The 25262-nt window shown below is 54.0% G+C and overlaps 11 protein-coding genes across 11 annotated transcripts; 7 read left to right on the top strand and 4 right to left on the bottom strand.

The window, feature by feature from the left end:
- Positions 1 to 354: 354 nt before the first annotated feature.
- Positions 355 to 1246, top strand: C7974DRAFT_153623 (uncharacterized protein). The gene is made up of 2 exons (XM_046135824.1): positions 355 to 754; positions 803 to 1246. Exons 1-2 carry the CDS (start codon positions 620 to 622, stop codon positions 1133 to 1135), a joined length of 468 nt encoding a protein of 155 aa, XP_045999291.1. The 5' UTR covers positions 355 to 619; the 3' UTR covers positions 1136 to 1246.
- Positions 1247 to 1871: 625 nt separating this feature from the next.
- On the bottom strand, positions 1872 to 3192 carry C7974DRAFT_411515 (40S ribosomal protein-like protein S13; the record flags this gene model as incomplete). The annotated part of the gene is made up of 5 exons (XM_046143567.1): positions 1872 to 1989; positions 2042 to 2144; positions 2259 to 2300; positions 2352 to 2578; positions 3188 to 3192. 5 exons carry the CDS (start codon positions 3190 to 3192, stop codon positions 1872 to 1874), a joined length of 495 nt encoding a protein of 164 aa, XP_045999290.1.
- Positions 3193 to 3339: 147 nt separating this feature from the next.
- On the top strand, positions 3340 to 5286 carry C7974DRAFT_462379 (putative TOS1-like glycosyl hydrolase-domain-containing protein; the record flags this gene model as incomplete). The annotated part of the gene is made up of 5 exons (XM_046146199.1): positions 3340 to 3424; positions 3458 to 3597; positions 3647 to 4260; positions 4306 to 4475; positions 4525 to 5286. The coding sequence occupies 5 exons, from the start codon at positions 3340 to 3342 to the stop codon at positions 4995 to 4997; spliced, it is 1482 nt and encodes a 493-aa protein (XP_045999289.1). The 3' UTR covers positions 4998 to 5286.
- On the top strand, positions 5287 to 7255 carry C7974DRAFT_390795 (Peroxin 13, N-terminal region-domain-containing protein). Its single transcript, XM_046141504.1, has 3 exons — positions 5287 to 5691; positions 5743 to 6195; positions 6245 to 7255. Exons 1-3 carry the CDS (start codon positions 5628 to 5630, stop codon positions 7000 to 7002), a joined length of 1275 nt encoding a protein of 424 aa, XP_045999288.1. The 5' UTR covers positions 5287 to 5627; the 3' UTR covers positions 7003 to 7255.
- A 311-nt stretch (positions 7256 to 7566) lies between these two features.
- C7974DRAFT_411512 (ubiquitin conjugating enzyme) lies at positions 7567 to 8274 on the top strand (the record flags this gene model as incomplete). Its single annotated transcript, XM_046143566.1, has 4 exons — positions 7567 to 7593; positions 7668 to 7679; positions 7766 to 7918; positions 8008 to 8274. 4 exons carry the CDS (start codon positions 7567 to 7569, stop codon positions 8272 to 8274), a joined length of 459 nt encoding a protein of 152 aa, XP_045999287.1.
- Positions 8275 to 9048: 774 nt separating this feature from the next.
- Positions 9049 to 12757, top strand: C7974DRAFT_411511 (heat shock protein 70 family; the record flags this gene model as incomplete). The annotated part of the gene is made up of 9 exons (XM_046143565.1): positions 9049 to 9091; positions 9150 to 9200; positions 9256 to 9382; positions 9436 to 9601; positions 9655 to 9973; positions 10023 to 10082; positions 10139 to 10654; positions 10702 to 10711; positions 12205 to 12757. The coding sequence occupies 9 exons, from the start codon at positions 9049 to 9051 to the stop codon at positions 12755 to 12757; spliced, it is 1845 nt and encodes a 614-aa protein (XP_045999286.1).
- Positions 12758 to 13063: 306 nt separating this feature from the next.
- On the bottom strand, positions 13064 to 15769 carry C7974DRAFT_422994 (vacuolar sorting protein-like protein). Its single transcript, XM_046144361.1, has 4 exons — positions 15596 to 15769; positions 15349 to 15544; positions 15017 to 15228; positions 13064 to 14967 (listed from the first exon to the last, which is right to left on the bottom strand). The coding sequence occupies exons 1-4, from the start codon at positions 15671 to 15673 to the stop codon at positions 13471 to 13473; spliced, it is 1983 nt and encodes a 660-aa protein (XP_045999285.1). The 5' UTR covers positions 15674 to 15769; the 3' UTR covers positions 13064 to 13470.
- Positions 15770 to 15874: 105 nt separating this feature from the next.
- On the bottom strand, positions 15875 to 17709 carry C7974DRAFT_332906 (protein disulfide-isomerase MPD1 precursor). Its single transcript, XM_046139126.1, has 2 exons — positions 17459 to 17709; positions 15875 to 17408 (listed from the first exon to the last, which is right to left on the bottom strand). The coding sequence occupies exons 1-2, from the start codon at positions 17603 to 17605 to the stop codon at positions 16059 to 16061; spliced, it is 1497 nt and encodes a 498-aa protein (XP_045999284.1). The 5' UTR covers positions 17606 to 17709; the 3' UTR covers positions 15875 to 16058.
- Positions 17710 to 17774: 65 nt separating this feature from the next.
- On the top strand, positions 17775 to 19488 carry C7974DRAFT_153372 (Vta1 like-domain-containing protein). Its single transcript, XM_046135821.1, has 2 exons — positions 17775 to 17976; positions 18031 to 19488. Exons 1-2 carry the CDS (start codon positions 17874 to 17876, stop codon positions 19278 to 19280), a joined length of 1353 nt encoding a protein of 450 aa, XP_045999283.1. The 5' UTR covers positions 17775 to 17873; the 3' UTR covers positions 19281 to 19488.
- Positions 19489 to 20186: 698 nt separating this feature from the next.
- Positions 20187 to 21688, top strand: C7974DRAFT_153374 (uncharacterized protein). Its single transcript, XM_046135822.1, has one exon. The coding sequence runs from the start codon at positions 20437 to 20439 to the stop codon at positions 21256 to 21258; it is 822 nt and encodes a 273-aa protein (XP_045999282.1). The 5' UTR covers positions 20187 to 20436; the 3' UTR covers positions 21259 to 21688.
- Positions 21689 to 23709: 2021 nt separating this feature from the next.
- On the bottom strand, positions 23710 to 24845 carry C7974DRAFT_390779 (uncharacterized protein). The gene is made up of 3 exons (XM_046141503.1): positions 24707 to 24845; positions 24559 to 24651; positions 23710 to 24492 (listed from the first exon to the last, which is right to left on the bottom strand). The coding sequence occupies exons 1-3, from the start codon at positions 24767 to 24769 to the stop codon at positions 23788 to 23790; spliced, it is 861 nt and encodes a 286-aa protein (XP_045999281.1). The 5' UTR covers positions 24770 to 24845; the 3' UTR covers positions 23710 to 23787.
- Between the last annotated feature and the right edge of the window lie 417 nt (positions 24846 to 25262).

Below are 25262 nucleotides of genomic sequence, written 5' to 3'. Positions count from 1 at the left end.
CCAATGCCGCTTTGCAGAACCCCACCGGCAGCTCTGAAAACGTCGAATGCCCACAGCGCAAGAAGATATGAAGCTTGTAGTAGCACATTGATTCGGGAGTCGTGTGAGAAGATCCTTGTGTCGCACATGATCATTTGCAGTACTTGCGTACTTAATGTACCAGGCTGTGCCGAGCAAAGGTTCTTTGTTGAACGTTCACACTGTAGAATTAATGTTAGTCTACAAGCGTTGAATAAAGACAAAAGAGCCACCGCTGGTCACTCGTCGATGTCACGAGGGTCATGTGAAAGATAGCATGACAATGAGACGTGAAGCCTAAACCACCCTCATCACCACGGTTCTTTAGTGAACCCATGTCGATAGTGCAATAGAAGATCAAAAAGTGTAGTTTTAGTTGCTCCAGAAGGACTTCGAGTATTCGAATACATATTATTGTGATCAATTGGACTGTGATGATGGACAAGAGCAAGGTGACTAGCGCGAAACTGCATCATCGACGAGCCTTTTCACATCGCAACTTTCACAAACAGCCAACGGACCTCGGAAACGACCCTCGGTCACGCGAATAACGCGCCGAGAACACTGAATTATTCTCTGCTCCAAAGAAACAACAAAGAACATGGACGAACCTACACTGGATGCCGCGTCGCAAGTCGCAGAAACGGAGCCCACGCCCATCACAAACGGAGCTGCATCCACTGAGACAGCAGACGTGACAATGGCAGACTCCACTGATATACCAGTCTCTACAGAGGTAGTTCATACCCTTGGCTTCGAAAGACCTCTGTTGACCCTACCACAGCCAGAATCCCAAACAGCACCACTTCCAGAAGTTCAGCCCGAAGCGCAACCGGAATCGCAACCAGCACCGACACCAACACCCGTGTCAGCACCCACACCCACGCCCGCGCCAGCAGCCCCTGTCTCGTCGCGCAATTCCCCGCACCCTAGTGGGCCACAGCAAGCGCCCACGCATCCCATCCCGCACGGCAGCCCGACGCGCGTATACCTAAACCAGCACGTCACACCGCACTTGCTCGAGGCGATGAAGCACTTGGCAACAAACGAGCCGGAAAAGCCATTGAAGTTCTTGAGCGAGTTCTTGGCTATGAAGAGTGCTGAGATCGAGGGGTGAGATCTTTGGGATTACAGCAGCTAGGACAGCGCATGATGAAAGGCACGTGTGCAATACAAGAGCAGTGAAGAGAGCGGGCTGTCATGGGTCGCAGTATAAATGCACCGCTAGCATGATACCACATACGAATGAACCAGACAATGCGATGCCTGGCGGAGGGTCTACGCTGCGCGCGATGTTGTCTGTCAGGGACACAGGCGGGATCGGGTGGTCACGCAACGTTCAAGTGGATGGACGTTGTGGCTTCTGTGACAGGCAATCAATTGCCTCGCAGCTACTCTTCTGCGAAACTGACGAAGTATCTAGTACGAATATCCACTTGATCATGTTCTCATTGCAGTGTAGCCATGAACGGTTGAGTACGATCAACATGAATTGTGAGCGATTGCATGCAAGACAGTGGCAGATTGAGGCTATGATCCAGCATAGTAAGTTTTACCCTATAGTGTCATATATAGTGTCATTACCCGACTGAGTGGTAGTCCGCAAGTCACGAACATCAAAACGAAGAGGGTATCTTGTGCCTGGCTTCGTTTTTATCCCCACACGCATACCATCACATGCAAGAGATAGACCGAATGCACGAGAATGTGTTTGAATTGAGGTAATGCTTTTCATTCATTCCAGATCATGACCCGGCTCCCTTTCATGGGTAGTCCGTAAAGCATCCATGCCCGTGAAACTCCATTTGGATATTTTCTACTTCCACGCCCTCTCAGACTACTTCCACACACGCTTATGCGACGAGGGTGGAGGCGGTGGCGCTCTCGTACCTCCAGGTGGGGGGGAGGACACCGACGGTCTTGTAGTAACGGGAGAGACGGTGGATACGGGACTCGATGAGAATCAGGCGGCTGCGTCATGTTAGTCCAATGCCTCTCCTATCCAGATATTGTGACAACGTACAACTTGGAGTCCCTGTCCTTGCGGTTGGTGGAAAGGTGCTTGCGGACGGCAACAGCCTTCTTGATGAGCATGTAGAGGTCCTCGGGGATCTCGGGGGCAAGGCCTAATGGCTCTCTGTCAGCTTTGCACTAAACAGAGGCAGTTTTATATAGCGCTACAGATGCACGCGGGCAGAGCTGTTGTTGACTTGCGCTTCAACATGGGCAGGGTACCGTACCGTTCGACTTCAAGATACGGAGGATCTTGTTACCGGTGACAACTGCGGATAATTAGCGCGTGCGCAAAACGGGTTGGAATGCGCAAAACTTACTCTTGACCTGGGCAATGCCGTGAGAGTCACGAAGGATCTCACCAATCTGGGAGGGAGTGGCACCCTTCTTCGCGAGCTTGCTGATCTGCTCAACAACCTGCTCGGGGGTGGTCTTCAACCACGCCGGGGCGTTGCGAGAGGTAGGGGATGGCGGAGGCCGATATGCCCTTTCCGTTGCTGTGAAGACGACCCATTTTTGAGGATTTGGCGAGAGGCTGGAGTTAGTACTGGAGTCGAGATGAGGCACGAGGGTTTGTTGCAGTGGGTGAACAATTCAAAATTCGCTTAGGCAGGCGCTAACGGGGGTGCTTGAAGAAATGGCAGGCGCACGGCTGCCAAGCCTTTGGCGCGATACAAAATCTTCGAAGACGCTTCAACATCAGTACAACTCACCAGCCAGTCTTTGGTCTCGTGTGTGGTTTAAGACTTCATCCTGCCACCACGACTGCCCATCGGTAGCGCAGCAATAAAGAGCCCGAAACTATAGTGTAAGTTTACTCACCACACGCGTTACCTCCTCAATGATGATTTCTCGATGCTCTTTCTGGCACCTCTTATATCAGTCCCTTTAAGGACGATGCATTCAACTCGACTCTTCTGATACTATCGCCATCGCATATACTTTTGTTTTCAATCAAGATTGTGAACAAGCGCTAATTGCTCGATAGACTAGATTGCTCGATATGTTGATCCTTCGTCACTGTTTTTTGCGTTGTGCACCTCCTTGTTGAGAGTCACGAAGCAGAAAGCCGCGCCTTCAAGGTCTATTACATGGCAGGTTCAAAAGCATTCAACGGCAGGTGCTGTAGACGACCAGATTACGTGCCTTCGTTCACGGCATCGCTGCTTCCATATGAGAACCATGTAGCGTGGTCAGTGATTGCGTTCACATTCCTGATCAGGCTTCCATCTGCGCGATTTTCTTCTGCTTGCGCGCTGTCCATCACACTACATCAGTCTCCGCATCAACGTATCGCACATATTCAACATGAGGCATCTCTTATATCTTGCCACTTTTATTCCATTTGCGCACAGCAAGACAGCTGGTCAGTTATGCGCTGGCACTGCTGAGCGTGCTTCGGATGGCAACTAGTATTGCTCTGAAGTTCAGGCTATCACGTACAGAAACATCAGTCAGCCTGGCGCATACAACCGCACTACATACGTCGACCCTAGTACTGGAATCTGTGGTCATGAGACTGTTCGGTACCCAGCTACTAGCTCACTCACACCATTATTTGGAGAGGTGGTCATCACTGTCACGGGTTCTCTTCCCACACTGACGAAATGGCCAGGTATCGATGCACCTCCGTGGTCCCATGAACATATCTCAGCTTGCTGTGTACCAGGTGCCCAGCGAAGCGTTCAGAATGCGGAAACGGAGTTCTACCCCATTCTACAATCAACGGCGAGACCCGGAACGGCGCAGTATGGAAGTTGGCAACACGGGCTATACACAGCCACATGTCAAGCGGACTTGGACAACTACTACCAAATGCGACTCTATGTCTACTGTTACCTCGACTGTCACAGTGACGGATTGTGGAACAAGTTCTAGCAGTACTCCAGCACCTTTACCCAACACGACATATGTTGGCCCGCCATTGCCGTGTTTACCTACTCCTAATATTGCTTGGCCTCCCACCGGCACCAATTCCTCAAACACTAAGTGCACATGTCAGAACACGCAGACAGTCAGCCAGCATCTCGGACACGAGCATCCCAGATTTGCGTCGAGACCCACGCCAGCCCAACAGTCAGAACCAGCAACCGACGTTGCTGAAGTGCGCAAAAGAGCTGGAGCTTGGGATCGTGTTGCATACTATACGTCGACAGCCCCTGCTCAAGCAACCGGGTTCTCGTTCCTTGCTAACTTAGGCGATCCGCGCCAATCCGGTACCTTTGACTAGTATGTGTTTCCTTTGACGTCTTGATGTATTGCTGACAGAGATAGTGCTTTCGGCAACTCACTGAGCTTTGTCACTCCTGCTGGTAATAAGGTGGCGCCTGAAAGCCAACCTTTCGACGGCACACTTGACACCTCGGAGTATGAGATTGCAGTATTCTCTGACAAGCAATGTGACGGGAATTGTCCATACTCGAGACCGAACGCTACGTCACATTGTAAGTGGCCATCTACACGCTATGGGGAACTTCACTAACAAGCTCATAGACGGTTGGTCCGGCTCCTCCAAAGCCTTCTTCATTGAGTTTCAGATGGATCATTATCAGAACCGTGGCAGCGATCATGGCATAATATCCGACGCGCCCGCATGGTGGTTCCTCAATGCCGCAATACCTCGCATTCTCCAGTACGGCAGCGACCGCAATAACATACCTTGCTCGTGTTGGTCAACTGGTTGTGGTGAATTTGACGCTTTTGAGGTTTTAGGCAATGGAGAGGAACGGGCGAAGAGCACCATGCATCGACAGGGGAATCTTGAGGGAGGGGATTCGAACTACTTCAAAAGGCCTGTGGGTAAGAAGTTGAAATTTGCGGTGGTGTGGCACTTTCCACACATCACAGCCAGAGTGATGGAAGACGACTACGAATTCCCTGATTCATTGGCAGAAGGTCAGATCGATGCCCTCGTAGCTTATGATCCTGACAGCTGGGTGCACTCAATGTTTCCCATTGGCGACTGAAGGGAAACATCTGTCTACAGCAGGGTTGCTTTAGACCATCTATCTCTTTAATACATGCCAATTAGATGCTTATTCCGTCGTAAAGTCCTACATAACGTGTCTGTTGTACGGTGGTTCTTTTCTGCTGCGAGCCTTGGGAGTGCTGATGTGAGGCGCAAAAAAGAGCAGTCGGCGATATCTCGCCAGAGCCTTGTCCGTTGCACACTGATTTGTTATCATCTCGCACGGAACGCCCGATCTGTAGCGGCAGTCCGAGCAGCGGAGCGTTCATGCGTGCGTTGAGTGGCGATGACTCGCGCGGCATGTGCAAAGACAGTGCCAGAAACCGAGGCATGATTGCCGCATCCCGAGCGATCACGACCATATCATTGCACGCTTCCCCGCGACACTCGCGCCTCTCATTTTCTCCTTGATACCCTTTAATTTCTGTCTGCAGCACGCGGTTCTGTCACACTTCTCGTCGAACCACCTCGTCACCGCGCACCCCGGCGAACCCCGCAAACTCGCTTCGACAGGCCGGATCCGCGTTTCCCAGCCCTTTGGCGCACCCGATATCGTCGAGACAGCAGCGCTCCACACAGCGACAATCGGCCGGTGCACGACGGCGTGGTGAGGAGACACATTTCAGACATGTCGGCGCCATCACCGCCAAAGCCGTGGGAGACGAGCGGCGGAGCCACGAGTGCCTCGGTTGGTAAGTGGCCGGCGACGCAATCTGCGCCGATCGCCTCTAACAAACCCACAGGCCTAGGGTCGAGTCCAACACCCGAAATGTCATCAGCAGGCGCACCACCCCCCCTCCCATCGGTACCAGACACGCTCAGCACAGTCGCAAACAGAAACGCATCGACGTACTCCAACATGAACCGCGGCTACGGCGCCTCGCCGTACAGCAGCTACGGCGGGGGCTACAACAGCTACTCGTCGCCGTACGGTATGGGCTCCATGTACGGCGGCGGCGGCTACGGCGGCGGGATGTATGGCGGAATGGGTGGAATGGGGGGAATGTACGGCGGCGGCGGGATGTATGGTGGGATGGGCATGCCTGGCGATCCAAACAACCCCCAGAGTCTCACGCAGTCGTTCAGCCAAAGCACGCAGGCGACGTTCCAGCTCATTGAGAACATCGTGGGCGCTTTCGGCGGGTTTGCGCAGATGCTGCAGAGCACGTACATGGCAACGCACTCCTCGTTCTTCGGTGAGCTTACCTTCTCTCATGCAGCTGGACACAGCTAACTCGAAGACAGCCATGGTGTCGGTCGCTGAGCAGTTCGGCAACCTACGACAGACTCTCGGCTCGGTGCTCGGAATCTACACGCTAATGCGCTGGATACGGACAGCGTTCGCGAAACTCACAGGGCGACCGCTGCCGGCAGATGCGATGGGCCTGACGCCCGCAGGCTTCCATGCGTTCACAGGCAAGCTGCCAGATGGCTCACCAGCACCGCCCAAGCCCTCCAAGAAGCCATTCTTCTTCTTCATTGCTGCAGTCTTCGGCCTGCCGTATCTGATGGGCAAGCTTATCAAGGCGCTCGCACGGTCACAAGAGGAGGCGGAGAAGCGCCGCATGCTGGAGAACCCGCAGGCCGCAGCCATTGACCCAAACAAGCTCGATTTCTGCCGCGCGCTCTATGACTTTACCCCCGACTCGAACATGTCAGGAATGGACCTGGCAATCAAGAAAGGTGACATGGTTGCAGTCTTGAGCAAGAGCGACCCTATGGGCAACGCGTCAGAATGGTGGAAGTGCCGCTCACGAGACGGAAGGATGGGATACCTCCCGGGCATTTACCTCGAGCCTATCCAGCGCAAGCAGCCCGCTCAGATCACAAGCGGAAGCCAGAGCGGTAGCCCAGCAGGCAGCAGGGCGCAGACTATGACGAGCAACAGTGCCGCGAGTCCGACTCCTACCATGGTCGGCAAGCAGGTAGAAGGCCCAAAGATTGAGGGCAAGGCTGGCGACATGGGAGTTGAGAGCTTCCAAAAGGGCGCTTTCTACTCATGATTCTTCTTGCGGCGTTCGTCTTGGGGTTCTCTTTTGCGTTGCAATGTCGTGCGTAAGCCAGCGTACACGTCTTATACGAGGGTTTGGTCATCTTGGGTGTATATCATTAGCTGGAAAAGCAACGCAAGGCGCATGGCTCTCGGTTTTATTAGAGATATCATCATGTCACGTGAAAAAATGCATAGCTTCTTGTACATTATTCAAGAAAGTCTCACTACGATGTGCTTGGCATGTCAGCCATGTGAATGGTCGGGAAAATGGTTCCATGCATGTGGGTCGAGCTCGAGCTCACGCTCCCCGTAACACGTCGCGAGTGCTTGAGCATCACACTCTATGACAAACAGTGCTCACTCTCTTCACTAACCCGATTATTGATCTGTGCACACCCCAGGCTCAGGCCAGCTTCACTTCTGCTCCTGCGCCTACAAAAAGCGCCCGCACCCCACCTTAGCGGTAGCTGCCTGGCACGGACAGCCGGGCAACGACGTAGAGAGCAACCACATAAATTCAGTAGAGAATCTCAGTCTCGCCACACGACAAACACATCACCACACCACAGCAAACATGTTTGCAACAAGGCGGTTGGGCAAGGTAAACGGCGCAATCTTCAGCAACGCTGAGCCCGAGCTCATGCACATCGATGACCATAGCTAACGCGTGTACAGGAGCTTAGCAAGGTACGTCGACCTCCTCGTTCTCCACACGGCACCCTGTCCCATTCTCGTAGGAGCATACTATCGCATGTGCTGACTGCTTGCCGTAGATGCAGGGCCAGCTTCCGCCTGGGATAAAGCTCGTCAGCGCAGACAACTTCGAGAGTTGGCTTCTGGATATCCAGGTGCTTGACGGAAACCCGATCTACGCAGGTGAAACCTACAGACTCAAGTTCATGTTCAGCCAGAACTACCCAATCGAGGTACGCTTCCAATCCCCAGCGCGACTCCGACACCTCATGTCCATCTAAATCTGCAATCTGCACGGCTACACATGCTAACCACATTCAAGGCCCCTGAAGTAATTTTTGTCAGGGACGATACGCACCCGATACCCTGGCACCCGCACATCTACACCAACGGCATAATCTGCCTCGACCTTCTCGACAAAGCAGGCTGGAGCCCTGTACACAACGTGGAGAGTGTCTGTGTCAGTCTTCAAAGCATGCTCACGAGCAACACCAAGAAGGAGCGACCGCCTGGAGATGCGAACTTTGTTCGTTTCAACACCCAGAGACCCAGAGATATTAACTTTGTGTTCCATGACACCCAGGTATGAGAGATTAGCGGGTGCTTGCAGGCGTAGTACTAGGAAAGCTTTTGTGGCTTGGGAACGGCGTCGATATGGGTCTGCTGGCCCGGGAGTCATTCATTTAGGCCATGGCGTTACAGGGAGTATCCACACTAAAGACTATACCCAGCAATGAACATTTTTGATATTTGATGAGCAACACATACGTAACACCGTCTGAAGTACTGCACTTGAGGACGTCCAACCAGCCACTTGGCAAACTGCAGTTCCAGGCGAGAAGGAGCAATGATGTCAAGGTCTCATCAGAGTTATGTCTCATTTGACAGTATACGCTCGAATGGAGTATTTCAGTCGTAATTCAGCGGTTTGTTGGTTGGTTGCTACAAAAGTGTCAAAGGACCTGGGAAACAACCACGAGTGTCGCGTAGATCAAAACCGAACCAACGGAACGATGCACGAGGCCTTGACAGGTGCGCTCCCCGGAATCTCACACTGACTAAGGCCAAGCATAGACCCGTCGTTGCATCAGCACCAGCATCAGCACCAACAGAAGCAAGGAGCCGCATCTCGCCTCGGTTGGCAATCGTCCACTATCGATAGGCCTACAATCGGCGAATAATTTTTGCGGTTTTGCGCACTTGAACGTTAGCGCGCTCGGGCTCTTAGTACGCTCTGCGGGCGAGCCGCCCACAATTTTTCAGTCTATAAGCGTGTGTGAAAAGCTCCCACCGCCTCCCACCTCCCTCCACCACTCCTCTCTCCCAAAAGTTTTTCAGGTCGTTCCTGTTAAATATATCCAATATGAGCGACGAAGTCTACGAGGGTGCCATTGGCATCGATCTTGGTGCGCACACTCGCAGTTTGAATATTACCCCACAATGGTCCGCTAACTTTTCGCAAAGGCACGACCTACTCTTGCGTTGCCAACTACGAGGGCACCAATGTCGAGATCAGTATGCGCATGCCCTCCTGAGTCGCTATGACCGAGCCTAACGATTTTGCCCACAGTTGCCAACGAGCAGGGTAGCTTTACCACTCCCTCGTTCGTCTCGTTCACCAGCGAGGAGCGTCTCATCGGTGAGGCGGCCAAGAACCAGGCTGCCATGAACCCCGAGAACACCGTCTTCGATGTCAAGTGAGTTTTTGACATGTCGAGCGCTCACACGTGCGATTTACTAACTTTTCCAGGCGTCTCATTGGTCGCCGCTTCGACGACGAGACCGTCAAGAAGGACATCCAGTCATGGCCCTTCAAGGTCATCGCCCAGGGCGACTCCCCCATGGTCCAGGTCGACTACCTCGGCGAGAGCAAGACTTTCTCCCCCCAGGAGATCTCCGCCATGGTCCTCGTCAAGGTACGTTTCTGCGAACACCACAGCCTGGAAGCAATCACTGACCCCACCAACAGATGAAGGAGGTTGCTGAGACCAAGCTCGGCATGAAGGTCGAGAAGGCCGTCATCACCGTTCCCGCCTACTTCAACGACAACCAGCGTCAGGCCACCAAGGACGCCGGTGCCATTGCCGGTCTCAACGTTCTCCGTATCATCAACGAGCCTACCGCTGCCGCTATCGCCTACGGTCTCGGCTCCGGAAAGTCCGAGAAGGAGAGGAACGTCCTCATCTACGATCTCGGTGGTGGTACTTTCGATGTCTCCCTTCTTCACATCCAGGGTGGTGTCTTCACAGTCAAGGCCACTGCCGGTGACACACATCTTGGTGGTCAAGGTGAGCTTTTCTGTGTACCGTTCAAAGTAGTTCATTGCTAATTCTCCAGATTTCGACACCAACCTCCTCGACCACTTCAAGAAGGAGTTCACCAGGAAGACAAAGAAGGGTTAGTTTGCCACTCTTCACCCCCGCAAGCTTGTAGTCGGCAACTAACATGATTAGACATCTCTGGTGATGCCCGCGCCCTCCGCCGTCTCCGAACTGCTTGCGAGCGTGCCAAGCGTACCCTCTCCAACGCTACCCAGACCACTGTTGAGATCGACTCGCTGTTCGACGGTGAGGACTTCAACGCCAACATCACCCGTGCTCGTTTCGAGGACCTGAACCAGAAGGCCTTCGCTGGCACTCTTGACCCCGTCGCCCAGGTCCTCAAGGACGCCTCGATCGACAAGAGCAAGGTTGACGAGATCGTCCTTGTTGGTGGCTCCACCCGTATCCCCAAGATCCAGAAGCTCCTCAGCGACTTCTTCGGTGGCAAGAAGCTCGAGAAGAGCATCAACCCCGACGAGGCTGTTGCCTACGGTGCTGCCGTCCAGGCTGGTATCCTTTCCGGAAAGGCCACCTCCGCCGAGACTGCCGACCTCCTCCTTCTCGATGTTGTTCCCCTCTCCCTTGGTGTCGCCATGGAGGGTAACATCTTCGCTCCCGTCGTCCCCCGTGGACAAACTGTTCCTACAAGTGGGTGGAAAAATTCCTGCTGTTGAACGCTGCTAACCATTTTGTAGTCAAGAAGAGGTTCGTGAATTTTTCTCCATCCCATTGTTTCCCCAAAATGGTACACTCTGGTAAGTGGTGTACCTGGTAAGTCGGACCTTGATGATGATACTACTGGATACTGGATACTGGAAACTGGATATTCAACACTGGAGGCACCCATGTCTTCCATTCGCTGCCGGTGATGCGAGCGCGTTTGCACACTGCATGATTTGTGCATGCATTTGCACGTCACATGCATTCTCGCCTGACGTCGCGGTGCCAGCCTACTCACGGTGGCATACAAGGCTGCAAGCTGCTCATTCTCACAATCAAACCTCCACCGCACACCCACACCACAACCAACATCGTCGGTTTCGGGCACCTCGCAGCAATGTCTCCACTGCTTCACACAGTACGATACTGCGTCTGCCTCCAAGGTCGGCTGTGAACGTTTGTTGCCTCGCCTTTTGAGCAGCTCACTTCATCTCGACTCACTCAACAAGGGATTCATTGGCCTGTCACCACCATGACTGCCTCCAGCGACCTGTTGCAGCCCATCATCCTGCAGGTGTGGGCCTGCTTGGAGGTCCCCGATAGCCAGAATAAGCTCTTCGCTTAGGTCTCTTCGCGATTGTGGTTGTTACCCAGATCGCCACTATCGTTCTCTGGGATTTCGCCTCTGGCCTGTTGGACACCCTTCAAGGTGCTGCTCCGCCCTCTGTCGACTGGTCCAAACAGCTCCCTCGCCAGACACCTCGGACGTTTGAGAGTCTATGTTCTCGTCTTCGAGTTTGACGGAGTGGCTCCGCGCCTCTATCATGGTTCTGCCTCTGAAGCCAGCTGTGGCGTGACATCCTGCTGGGTGCTCTTCGTCACAACCTCCACCTCCGCGACAACACTGAAGACCTCCCAAGCGGCGGCATCAAAGCCACCAAGGCCGGAATGGAGATCACGCATAATCATCCTGGTGTCCGCCCCTATCCCAACTGCTGCTATGGGCTCTGCATATCGTCTACTCTTCTATGCTATGGAGGCCACATTCTCCTTCGCGTATTGGATGATGCACGCCCTCATATTATCACGCAAAACATGAGATGGCTCCTTACGGGTACCGTCGTTTCCAGTAGGTCTCTCATCAAAGCATCGACTACCTTCAGCAACGAGTCACTGGTTATGAGCCTCTCATTTGGACCACAATGCGCTCTGCATTGGACCCCACGGCCTATCCTTGGAACGGTTTCCGGCAGGTACCTTACCGTTGCATGTGCTTCGTTACATCTCACGATGCATCTTCGGCTATCGAACATTTTCGACATGTCATGTGAGGAGATCATCGTCTACCTCCAGCATGCACCATCTTCATGAGATTCTGTCCTTCGCATCTCGACTTCGACTTCCAGGCGTGTCCAGTATCCACCAGTATCATCGTCAGATCATCATGTCGCCACCTTCTCAGGGTCCGGGCTTTTCTGTTTTGTCTCTTACATGCTCGACTACTTCCAGACATTCACATACTGACTATTATCTTTCAGGACGTTCACGACAGTTGCGGACAACCAACAGACTGTTCAGTTCCCCGTTTTCCAGGGTGAGCGTGTCAACTGCGAGGACAACACCTCTCTCGGAGAGTTCACCCTTGCTCCCATCCCTCCCATGAAGGCTGGTGATGCCGTTCTCGAGGTCGTCTTCGAGGTCGATGTCAACGGTATCCTCAAGGTCACTGCCACCGAGAAGACCTCCGGCCGCAGCGCCAACATCACCATCTCCAACGCCGTTGGTAAGCTCTCGTCCTCGGACATCGAGAACATGATCAGCGACGCCGCCAAGTTCAAGAGCTCCGACGAGGCTTTCTCCAAGAAGTTCGAGGGCAGGCAACAGCTCGAGTCCTACATCTCCCGTGTCGAGGAGATGGTCTCGGACCCCACCACTGCCATCCGCCTCAAGCGCGGCCAGAAGGAGAAGATCGAGGCTGCTCTCTCCGACGCCATGGCCCAGCTCGAGGTCGAGGACTCCACCGCCGAGGACCTCAAGAAGAAGGAGCTTGCGCTGAAGCGCGTTGTCACCAAGGCTTTCTCCACCCGATAAACGTGGACGCTTTGATGACAGGGATGTCGGGCAAGACTAGCCGCAGGTGCAAGGGGCATATACCCAGACTGCTCGCTGCCTCGTGCGCTAGCGCTGCGAACGGAGTTTCAATGTTTTGCGGCATTTCACGATAGACTTGGTGTGTTTGGTTCTACCTCCTTTCTCTTTCCTACGGTTCTCTTCGGCATTTATGGGGGGACGCAAAAGTATTGTATGTACTTCTCACGACGATGCCCTGACGACCAATGGATGTCTTACAAAAATGACTCACGCTTAGCGGAAAGATGTAGTCGAAAGCGAAGGAAAGGAAAATTGAATGAACGTTCGATGTTACAAGCACCATCTTTGATGACCGTGATACTCTCTGCTCTGTATACTCCTGATCTGCGTACCTGAACTGCTCAAGGTCCAGCATATACCTGTGTGGACAGGCTGCACTTGGGCACGTCCAACCAGCCACCCAACCACCTGACACTTTTTTAGGATGCAACTCATCTCTATCGCAGCCGATAAGCCGCACAGTTACTAATGGATAGCTCTGTTCAAGTGCAGACACTGCCCTGGTGTGGCCATTTATTTTTCTTCCCTGCTGCTGCATCTCGCCAAGTGGCTGGCCTGACGTGCCTGGCGACAGCATGCTGCAGCCATTCAGTTCATCGTCGCCATGCACACATATCTAGCATGAATATACTTCCTCTCCATCTTAGACTCCACTATGCCTTGAACACGCCCTTCTCCGTCGCAGCATCCACCAGCTTCTCACCCGTAAGCACATTCGTCGCAGCAACCACAATCCTACTCCCGCGCCCTTCCCCCCCGCTCTCCGCCAACTTCCTCCCCACCCACCGCAGCGCCGCAATCTCTGCCCGCGTCACGCCCCCCAGGAAGAACACCACCACCGTCTTCCCCGCGTCGCCGTGCCCACTCAGCATCTGCCTTGCCTTGAGCGCCTTCTGCGCGCCCTCGCCCTTCTGCACCTCGTCGAACGTCGCGCCGCGCACATACTTGGCGCAGTCGTCGAACAAGCGCGACCCGTTGGCGAGCGGGTTGGCGTTCAGCGGGGCGCCCGCGGGCTGCGGCTTGATCGTGTTGGCGAGCGTGTGTTTGTGCACGACGGCCTGGACGAGGCGCACGCTCAGCGGCGCGTAGCCCGAGAACGCGTAGCTGATGTCGTTGGGCTGGGCTTCGTTGACTTCGTCGTCCCACAGCCGCAGTGTTTTGCGCAGGGGGGTGTAGTTGGTTACGCTGCCGGGCTTGACGGAGCTGCCGGTGCCGCCGGCGAGGGTGGCGCCGCCGCGGGGCGTGAGAAGAGACATTTTTTCGAGGGACTGAAGAGTCAGGAGGTGCTGGGGCCCGAAGGCTTGGATGATGGCGCGCTTGAAGGTGTCGAGGTCTTTGGGGCGGATGCCGGCATTGGTGGTGCTTTCGAGGCAGAGGAGGCGCAGGATGGTGGAGAGGGGCGTGCCGCGGTCGATCAGCTCGGTGATGAGATCGTGTTGGGTGGATGGGTCGGCGCCGGATGTGAGGTTTTGCTGGACTTCGAGGCAGCGCGTGAATGCGTCAGTACGAGTGTGCTTTATAATCTCTTCGGCAAGTGAGGTATGTAGCTTGAGACTGGCTTGCTCGGCTTGATATCCAGGAAGGCGGGCAACAAAGTCGCGGAGTTCAGACGTAGTTTTTGCGGCGAGACTGTTGCGCTCCGTACTCGTCTGGAGACGGCGCGCTACTTTGTTGAGAAGAGAGCCGACGATGGCGAAGTTGGCATCGCCCAAGTCGTTGTAGAGAGTATCCTTGGGGTCGATCATGATCTTACGCTTCATGCTGGTGGATGCGGAACCAGTCTGGCCTGGTTGTGTTGCTGCACCACCAATGATCGAGGAGTCGACTTCAGTCTGGTTGGCAGAGATGTTGAACACTTCATCAATAAGGCCCTCATACGTCAACTGGGTGAGCAGGACAGTCGGAAAATCGACCTCTCGATCGATGATGATCAGGCTGTCGACCGTCGTGCTTGGGGCAAGACCTAGGAATGATGGACCGGCGTTACTTGGGGGTTCGCCTGCTGCGACTTCCGTGCGCATCTTGATGAGGAGATCGGCGAGACGCTTGCCATTATCACCCTTGCCAACGATCCGCGGGAAGAGACCGTGCTTGCGTTGCTGAAGCATCAGTGCTTTTGCTGCTAAGTAGATCGAAGTAGGATCCTTGCGCTGGGGCGGGTCAGTCGCAGTTGGTGGAGCATGACATGCACAGACGTACAAGGTATAGGTCGGATACTGCATCGTCGAGCTCGAGAGACAGCACATCGTCGGCCAAAGGTACGAAGAAGAGCGGCCATTCGCTCACGCTGGCCTCACCAAGCACGCCAGCTTCTTCGAGCAGCTGGTCTGAGACCAGCGTGCGCCTCGGCACCCAGAAGATAGAAAATTCATGTTCAATCTCGCTTTCTCTCCGTATGCGTTTGATGTGCTCTACCTGACGTTAGTCGTGCGTTCCTGGACATCGAAGTGCAGATATCAAGGAAGAACAGATGATGCGCAAATGTGAAAGATTAGCGCACTCTCAATCACAACAAAATCAACTACACATACCAGCAACCCTCATCACCGTCTTCGCCTTCTCTCCCCTGACGAGGAAGACCACATTCCTTTGACTAGCATCGGCATTATCGTTCTCAAGGAAAAACGGCTTATCGACACCGTACTCCTGAAGTGTCGAGAACTTAACCAGCAAGTTCAGTGGGCCCGCAAGTGCTTTCTCAAGGACCAGGTTTTTCTTTCCCCGAATCTGCGAGAACAAATTAGGTCATGGTTTTGGGAGTGCGATTGGCTGCCTTACACCCTCGAGCAGCAGCAGCAGGTCGCGCCGCGCCTTTTCTGTTATTTCGGCGGCGTTGAAAGGCGTGGCGGGCGCCATGTTTGTGCGAGTTGTGTGGAGTGGTCTTTGAAGCCTCGTGCTATCTTATGGACATCGCGATGAAAGGCTTGCTTGTTGATTGGAGGTGTTGATGCTGATGCGAGGTTGGGGATGCACGCACGTGCACTGAGGCTAAACTAGGCTTAGGCGGTGTACATCTTCACAGAACCGAACAACAATCATGATACCCTCTCATACGGTGTTCGATTATGAGTCTTGTTGAACATGTCAAGACGTATCTCAGACGTCCATTTGCTTACGAAGACCGAAAACTTGAAGTCATTGAATCGCTAAAAGTCTTGTATTCAGAGGTCATAAATCCTGCGCCTCCCCTACATTCGCTCAAGCTACTATGCTAAATGTACAATGCCCATTTAAGAAGTCTCTAAAGCTCACTATGCTCGGGTAAATCATCAACAATCTCCTCAACATTGATTTGAATTGGCTCCTGCTCGGCAACCTTCTCCTTGACGGTCTCTTGAGTTCCAGATGCAATCAATGTCTCGGGAAGCTTCTCCTTCTTACCCTCACCCATGCGGATGGCATCGACCCACGTCTCAACGTCTTTGGCGCCAAATTTAGTGCCAGGGTACTTCTTGTACCAGGCACGTTTGCCGTGAGTCGCGATAAGATCAAGAGTGTCATCGACGCCGAGGCTAAGCTCGGAACGAAGTGTCTCTGCGAGTGGGTTTGAAGGAGGGACGATGACGAAGGGGAAGAGCTTGGCGCCGTGCTTCTTGTGAATGGCTCCCAACGTGGTAATGACGGACATGGCAGACATGGCAGCATCAGAAGCATCGTCTGGGGGCAAGATAGCCAGGATACAAGTCTTAGCCTGCTCGTTGAGGCAGAGAGCCTGGAGTTCGGCAGCATCTGCAATAGAGGGTACAGAAGGCTTGGCCTCTTCAATAGGCAGTTCGACCGGGTCTGGGGTGTCCTCAGTCTTGACATTAGGGTCGGGAGACTCTGTCGCGGCGATGGGCTCCTCGACAGTCTCATCCGTAGCAGATGCAGCAGCCGATGAGGCGTCGGCAGACTTGTGAGAACCCGATGCCTTGGCGAACTTGCTGGAAGACTTCGATTCCTTCTTGGCATCCTTCTTACTAGCCTTGGGCTTCTTCTCTTTTGGACCAGGGCAGTCAGGGTTCGGTGGCGCGACCTGGGAAAGGAACTTGACCATGGCATCCTTCTCGACTTTGCCCTTGTGCTTGATGGGCTCTTCCGAACCAGCCGGCACGAGGATAAGAGACGGGAAGTCGGTAACGCCATACTTTTCAACAGCCGTCTTCTCGGACTTCTTGATCTGGGCCACGGAGACGATGCCAGCGAAATCAATGGCAAGAGCCTTCAAAGTTGCACTGACTACACCCTTCTCGCTGAAAAGGATGGCCTTCGCGCCGCTCTTGTTCTCCTGCAGCCACTCGTCCAGGTTCTTGTCGGTCACCCTCTTGACGATGCTGGGGACCTTGTCCTTCACAGCGTCTACAATGGCTTTGGCCGAGCGTGGACCATCGTAGGGCTCGACAATGGGCTTTCCTGGCTTCTTGCCTGGTCGTACGATCTTAAGAGTCGGGAAACCCTGGACACCCATCTGCCCACAGAAGGGCTTGTTGATCTCCTCATCGCAGTTCACGGCGGCGACCTTGGCAATGCCGGCGAGGGACTGTGCGGCCTTTTCGTAGGCGGGCTTGAGGTTCTTGCAGTGGCCGCACCAAGGCGCGTAGAACTCGACAATCTAGCGGCATGTCAGTCCGCGTCCAGTGCTTCTTGCAGCATGCGACTCACCGAAGTGTAGTTGGACTTGGCAATGACTCTGTCGTAGTCGGTGCCTCCGATGTTGAGGACGCCGGACTTCTTGCTGTACATGCTCTCGGCATGCGCATTCAGGGCCAGCGCGGCCGTAGCGGCGACATAGGTCGAGAGGCGGACCATGGCTGAGTGGGTATGCGGTTGCGGGTTGGTGAATGGAGAGAGGGTCAGCAGCAAGTGCTTGGACTGCGGCGCTCACATAACTTCAAGGTAAATGCAAGTTGTCCTCAAGGCTGTTTGTAACTGAGGCCCGGAAACAGCTGCCCATAGCTCGAGTGCGGGGCGAGCAGGGGTGGCTCCTACCGCCTATGACCACATGGCACATGCAGCGTGCCGTGCAACACCTCCACCAAACTCACAGCGAGTGTCCCTGTACATATTGTGAACCATCATGGCCGATGCGATACCCGCGAAGCTCAAGTCGCTGCAGCTTGCGTCGTTCGCGAAAAGGGCGGCGCAGCTCGAGCGCTTCAGGCCCATCGTCACATACTGGTGTGAGTACCCGTGCAGCTCTACGTGAGGCAGCAAGAGACTGATACTGTTACCAGTGCGCTTCCACATGGTGCAGAAGATCATCAGCTCTGGACTACACTCGGCTGACCCAGAATGCACCTCCTACACCACCGACCTGATGGAGAAGCTCGAGCAGGCCAAGGCAGACATGCCTGGCGAAGACGCGCTGCTGGACGATATCGCTGCGAGCGCATACTGCGAACAGTTCGCCCTGCAGACCTTGGGGAAGGGCGACAAGGAAATGACAGAGAACACGGTCACAGCCGCCACCGCGGACACGCTCATGGCCGCGTCGACATTCCTTGACGTCCTCGGTGTATGGAAGAAAGACGACCCGGAGATAGCTTCGAAGACCAAGTACGCCAAGTACCACGCTCTGCGCATAATCAAAGCCATCAAGGCTGGCGAGGATCCGAACGCGACCAATCCTGTGCGAGAGCAGGAGCAACAGCCACCAACGCCGCCTCTGCTTGACCCAACCGACCCAGACGTCCAGCGCATCAACCAGAGCACGTCACAGCCACCCGCCCCAGATACGTACCAGCCTTACGTGGAGTCAGCGCCAAACACAGATGCGCAGCCGTCACCCAGTTTCTCAGCGCCAAAGGTATCGCCCCCGCCAAACTTGCCCACAGTACCTTCCGGATACACATCCAACGCACATGACGACGTGTCTCCCATCTCTCAGCCAGCAACGTCCCGCCAGGGGTCTGTGGTATCAGTTGGGGGCGGGTACTTTCCAAGGACAGACGCACCACCGACGTTTACCTCGGACAACACTGCCCCTAGCCTGCCAACAGCACCCTCGATCGTTGATGACCCCTTGACGAGCTCCCTGGGCAATCCAGATGTCGCGATGGGGTCAACACCGCAAGCGTCTGGAGTGCCTGACCCGTCCGCTTTCTACCAGAACCCTGCATCGCCTCCTCTGGTGACGCAACCACCGCAAGCTTCTCCACTGAACCCGTATGCATCGCCACCCCAGCGACCACAGCAACACTTCCCTGCACCATCGCCTCAACCCCCTCAGCAGCCGTACCACATGCCTCAGACCATTGCGCCCTCTCAGCAGTACTCGTCAGCGCCACGTCAAAATCCCTCTGCTCAATTAGCAGCCCCGCCGCCACAAGTAGCCTCGTCGTCGGGCACCTTCCGAGACGACGAGGAATCGATCAGGCAAGCGCAGAAACATGCCAAGTGGGCCATCTCGGCGCTGAACTTCGACGATGCGGCTACTGCAGTCAAAGAATTACGAATCGCTCTGCAGGCACTGGGCGCACATTGAGTGGGATTTTTCTCAGCCCACCTGTCTCTACACCGTCGTTTCGCTGCATATATAGAGAAGCTGCTTTGCTGTATACCCCTGATATCGTATAGAATATATTTTGAGGCTATAACACGAGAAGGATCTTCAGCATGGGGAACTTGGGGTGACGTGTGCCCTCTTGCTCGCCCTGAGCAACGGTCGCAACGTGGCATTCCCTGTCATCGGCCCGGCTTGACCGGCACTGACAGAAGTCCCAACGCAGACACGCCAAAGACAATGCGCTTACTCCGTCGGCTCCACGGGCTATGGCCTCCTACCCAGTCTAGACACTGCGGCAGAATCAGACTCAGCAAGACCTGCAGACGCCGAAAAGACCAACCCGAAGGCCACGTCAAGTGTGTTGAATCTTGTCTTTCTTGGCCTGCATGTGCAAATTACAGGAGGTGACGACGCTTGTGAAGGCAGCCAACAGCCGTTCGGACCTTCGCAAAGAAACCGAGGGCTAGCGAAGTTCTGGCCCGGTACCTGTGCTTAGCTGCCGGTGGATCTCCACTGACATACCGCGCGCCTGGCTCGCCCCACACACGCCACGACCTCACAAATCGAATTCTGCATCGATCTCTGCACATGAGAGCATGTTGTGCGGTGTGCTGTCGTACTGCTTGGAGTGCCATGTCTTGTGCTGACAGCGCGCATGACCGGGGTGGCGTGCCTGGTGTGCGCAGTGCGATAATGGAGGTGCAGTGTTCCTGAACGCCGAGCGGGTTCCTGAAAAACGGGTTGGTTCCTGCATGCAAGAGTCGAATATCCAGCGAATCCGAGGTGCAGAAAGTGCAAAATGCCTCAAACTACTGCAAATATGACCGCGTCAAGAGTCGCTCTCGAACTGCAGTTGAGCGGCATGCATAGCCGGACTTTACGTTTTTGTTTGAAACACGACACAAGTCGCCGATGGCTCACGCCAACCCACGCCAACGCTCCGCCGGACAATGTGCAGGAGCTGGCCCTGCGGGCCGTGCTTTCATTTCCGATTCATGGCTACTATATAGAAGATGTAGGCACTCTGGAGTTCGGTTCGAATTACAGCAAGACACTCTTTTGTCACTACACTCATTCCCATTGAAAATCAGCGGTGCTTCACTCTTTTCAGCACACGTCACTCTTTCAAAACAAAATGTCTATCAAATCCACTCTCTTTTTGGGCCTCGCTGCCCTCTCAGCCCTGACTGAGGCTGCCCCAGCGAAGCGTGCTTCCGCTGGCAAGCGTGGTCTTGCATTCCCCAAGCAGAACAACGGTGTCGCTGGATCGACTTACACTCATCTGTTCGACAGCTATGATCAGATCACATGGATGTACGACTGGGAGGCTGTCATTGACGGCACACCTGTCTCTGGCCTCGAATACGTCCCCCTCCTTCACTCCAACCAGGATTGGTGCACCTCAGGCTGGGCCAACAACGTTGCCAATGCTCAGAAGAACTACAAGGTCTCGCACGTGCTCTCCTTCAACGAGCCTGACCAGTGCGGTGGTGGTGGCTCTTGCATGTCCGTCGCCGACGCCGTCACAGCCCACAAGCAGTACATCCAGCCTCTCGCCGGCTCTCTGAGGGTCGGTTCGCCTTCCGTCACCAACGGTGTAGGCGAGGCCAAGGGCATCAACTGGCTCAAGTCCTTCATGTCGCAGTGCAGTGACTGCAAGATTGACTTCGTCGTCGCCCATTACTATGCCTGGGACAAGGCTGCGGACTTCAAGGCCTACCTCACCAACTTCCACGAGACCTTCAACAAGAACGTCTGGGTCACCGAGTTCGGTGTCACTGAGGGCAACTCCGCCGCTTTCCTCAAGGAGGTCCTTCCCTGGATGGACCAGCAGCCCTGGATCGAGAGGTACGCCTGGCACATGGCTGCCCCCACCACCAACGCTGGTGGTCTCAAGTTCCTGCTGAACGAGGCTGGTACCGCACTCAACGAGGTCGGCGCTGCTTTCGCTTCGTAAGCGGTGGAACTGAACTGGGCGCGCGCGCGAAGGCGGCGCCTAGCGAAACACCGTTTCCTCTTGTTCCTTTCAAGATACCCGTTTATAGAACAAATTGAGCGTTTCACATCAAATCATCTTTGTGATAACTTCGGTCTTTATGTGTTTCGTGATGCGCGCCAACGCTCGGTTGGGGTGGCTTCGCCATCGGCCTCGTGCGCAGTGCCTGATCGCCTTCGTGGGTGTGGAGGGGTCGTCTCCATCGCAGTCGGCCAGATACGCGCACTGAGACACAAGTGGCCGAGGCGGCTGGGTCCGGACATTACGCACTTTGTGTGGAGGTGCAACGAATACGCGGAGTAATCAGTCAGACCACCTTCATTCATGCGTGCGACACCTCTCTGCCTTATCTATGTGTCATTGCAATCCTTCCTTTGCCAAGAAAAGCCGAACGACGCTTGCTCATGAGGAGTGTCGTCATGTAGTGTTTAATGCTTTGGTAAGTTGCGTGTAGGGATGTTGGAGATCACACCTGCCAGAAACGTGACACAAAACGTACCGAGCGCCCGAGTCTGAACTTTGAAGAACGCGGGATGTTCTACATGATAAGCAGAGAATCAAAGCCTTCGACATACTCAATTGCGAGAGTGGAACAAAGCCCACCCCAAGCTTCATCCAGACTTTCGTGCCACACCTTCACACAGCGAAAGCAAGACCTAGATTTCTCATCATTCGCGGATGTCGTACCCTCAGCTCGAAAAGCCTCCTAACAACACAGCCCAAAATCACAAATCTAGGCCCCACAAAGTCCTGAATTACTCCAAGAAAAGCAGAAACACCACTTAATCACCAGCCAATCGCAGCGACGTAACCGTCCTTCATGACGCCCAATATCCCTTTGTCTCACATCACTTGTCATCAGCACCGCCACCATCTCTCCCATCTGAGAAACGCCAGCACGCCCGATCTGCGAAGACACCTGCGGCGAGCAAAGGATGCGCCGCGCATCGCTGTTGGCGGGTGCGCGCTTGAGATCCTCAGGGAATGCTCAACCGTGGTGACCCCTGCAATAAGACGGAGGTGCAGCTATACTACGAAGTACTCCCGAATTGAGTATACTGCACCGTGATCAGGATCTCGCTGCTCGGTCTTGTCGGGCGCGCTACCAGTAATGTTGCTGCGGTTGCTGGGAACGGCGAACGGGGAAGTTGCGTCGGCAATCTCATGGCACCGTGTCGATTCGAGGCCTGAGCACCGCGATCTGCCGAAGTCCTTCAGGCTACCTAGAGGGTTTGAAGTCTATACATGTGCGGATATGGCAAGCCACCAGCAGCATGTCAAACTTGCCTGCCTACATTTGCTTAGGTACTTGGATAGTCTAGCACCTTTACCAAGATAAGATACCTCATGCGGGAGGCCCTCTAACAGCGGGCTTCCCTTAATGTGGACCAAGATAGGATTGATCCGCACATTTCGGCCAGCGTTATAGCTATTACATGAAAAACAGCAGCGTGGAATTATTCGATTCCTCGAGAAACCTTCCTATTAGGCAGATTCCCATGACATACCCAATGTTCACCACAAGTCCCATCCATCTCACAGGCGATGGCCAGTCGAAGGCACACCCACACCATAGAGCATATAGCCAGCGAGCCGTTGCGATGAGAAGTAACATCACATCTCTAACCATTGCATTGCTCTTCCGTGGGTCTGTTCGATATTTTCGAACGCTCTCTGCAAGTTCGCTATGCTTTGCTTCGTACTCTCGAAGTACTTGGTGACGCCAGGAGCTTTTCAGGATCCACTCTCGGTTGAAGAGTGCTATCGGCGAGTCTATACTTATGAAGCTGGCTGCGATTGAAGCAACAATAATTTCGAGCCAAAGAGGATGGGACAATATCCCGTACATGAGATTTAAGATAACGTAGCTGATAGAGGAGACTACCTCGGGTATCCGCGGTGGTTCTAGAGTGGGGCTATATGGATCTAAATGTCCACGACTGTACATTTCCCATTCCCTAGGCTGCCGCTGAATCTCATGATGCGAAAAACGGTAGGGAACAGCGAATACGGCTTCGATCAGCATGTACATAGATGTTGGTATGCGAATGCAGCGATGTATCTGGCGACAAAGCTGCTGACAGTTGTTGAATAATACCGTATAATCGTCGCCATTGCTCCAGATGATGTCTTCGGCTAGCTCCATAACATATGCATTCCATAGAAAAGTGTGCCCTGCTGCATACGTGAACCAGTAACGTTCCTACTGCGGCAGAAAACAGGGTTCCTTTGTACCTAGGTACCTAGGTACAAATTGTGACTTCGTTCCGAGCAAACCCTCTCCCCTACCTACGATAACGGACAATACTAGTGTCGTTCTTCGCTTCCTCAACAGCTGGTGGTTACGTCACAGGCATTACTTCCTCGCGCTGAGAGACGTTGGGTGGCTTCCTCGCAACACATTAAAGAAGACCTGGTTGACATAGTCTATAAGAAGGGACAGGCGTCCAAATACTAACCTGGGAGATAACATCATATGTCTACCAGTGTTTATCCGTCATCCCAGCCACTACCCGATTGATTGGGATCCCGGTAGTCTATCACGTTCTCTCTGGTATTATCAATGTCCAGCGGCTCACCTCCATCCCTCCAGAAGGCCACATTCTGCCCGACATCAGAAGCTTTGCACCTGACACGCTTGTGCAATACCTGACCCCTGTCATTCATAGCTACCAGCAATACCCACCCATCTTCACATGCCTCACCATCAGCGACCACTACGAGCAACGCTTGCGACCCCATTAGCTCCTCGTCGTCTTCTGCATCGCGCCCACTACTGCCTTCCATCGCGTCGGGGCACCGCACCAGAGCATTCAAGATGAAAGACGGTATTCCATCCATTAGATCCACTTCATCGTCTGCATCTCGTGCTGAAACCCCGTAGATGCCAGCATTGTCATCGAAGATGTACGGGCCGAACATGCTGTCGTTGAATCCGTCCTTTTCCAGGGGCCACAAGGCTTTCTGCCACAAGCGAGCATACGCAGCATCAGCACTTGCGCGGGTGGCCATCTCCTCGTTTGGGAGGTCACCCTCCTCTGCTTCATTGCCATACCATGTTCGAATCCAGATGGCACTGGCGTCACTCCATTCATCTGGATCCACCGTTTGCCGCTTCTCAAACGCCGACAGATCTCTAGGAGCGTGACCAGGGACAGGAATCTGCCCATTTTCCATGCATCGATCGATATAGGTCTAATAGACGATTGCGTGAGTGGGCTGGTATGTAAGGTACTTGGGAATTGGGTTGAGAGATCCTACAGAACGACCATGCCTACCAAGGCTAATCCATGTCTCCACAAGGGTTTGCTCTTGCGTCTCTCGATCGAGAATCAATTCTGGATCCCAATTGTCCTTTGAACAATGTCAGCTACGAGTGCTAGTACTCTAACAAGGCCGTTAAGCGTACCACGAGGAAATGGTCAAAAGGCATGTAGCCAAATATATCGTCCAGCTCGTACATAGCGGTCATTGTGGCCGATTTAGTGTAAGTCAAAGTGAGCAAGTGCAAGGTTGTGAAAATAGGCTATGATGTAGCCGTACCGCCAGGAAGGGTTGGTGGACACCATGGTGGGGTCTCGATCGTCATGCGGATGGGTCCGTCTTGGCAACTGTGCTTGTTCCTTCTACTATTGATTGACTTCAGGCCTACCGCAGGCCAAGTACTATGTCAGGCAGTGCATGTACTGAACAATAATCCACTGCAAAACGAGCCCGTCTACAGATCCGTACCGCGCACCCTAGGGTACTTGATAGACATAGGACATGACGTCTAAGACGTGTCAGGAGGTGATTTAAAATCAGTATGATATGCCCGCAACAAAGTATCAGCCGTGCAGCATGTTAGGATTAACATGATGTCAAGGCTGACACGATGTCAAGGCTGACACGATGTCTGGAGTCTGTCAGAGGTAGAGGCAGGAGCAGACCTGTGCCTTCCTTTGTACAGGAACATCAACACAAGG

The sequence above is a fragment of the Boeremia exigua genome (assembly GCF_020726555.1).
Source record: "Boeremia exigua strain MPI-SDFR-AT-0100 chromosome Unknown C7974scaffold_4, whole genome shotgun sequence".
NCBI lineage: Eukaryota > Fungi > Ascomycota > Dothideomycetes > Pleosporales > Didymellaceae > Boeremia > Boeremia exigua.
Note: the sequence above shows the minus strand (reverse complement) of the source record. Positions and strands in the feature narration are given on the sequence as shown.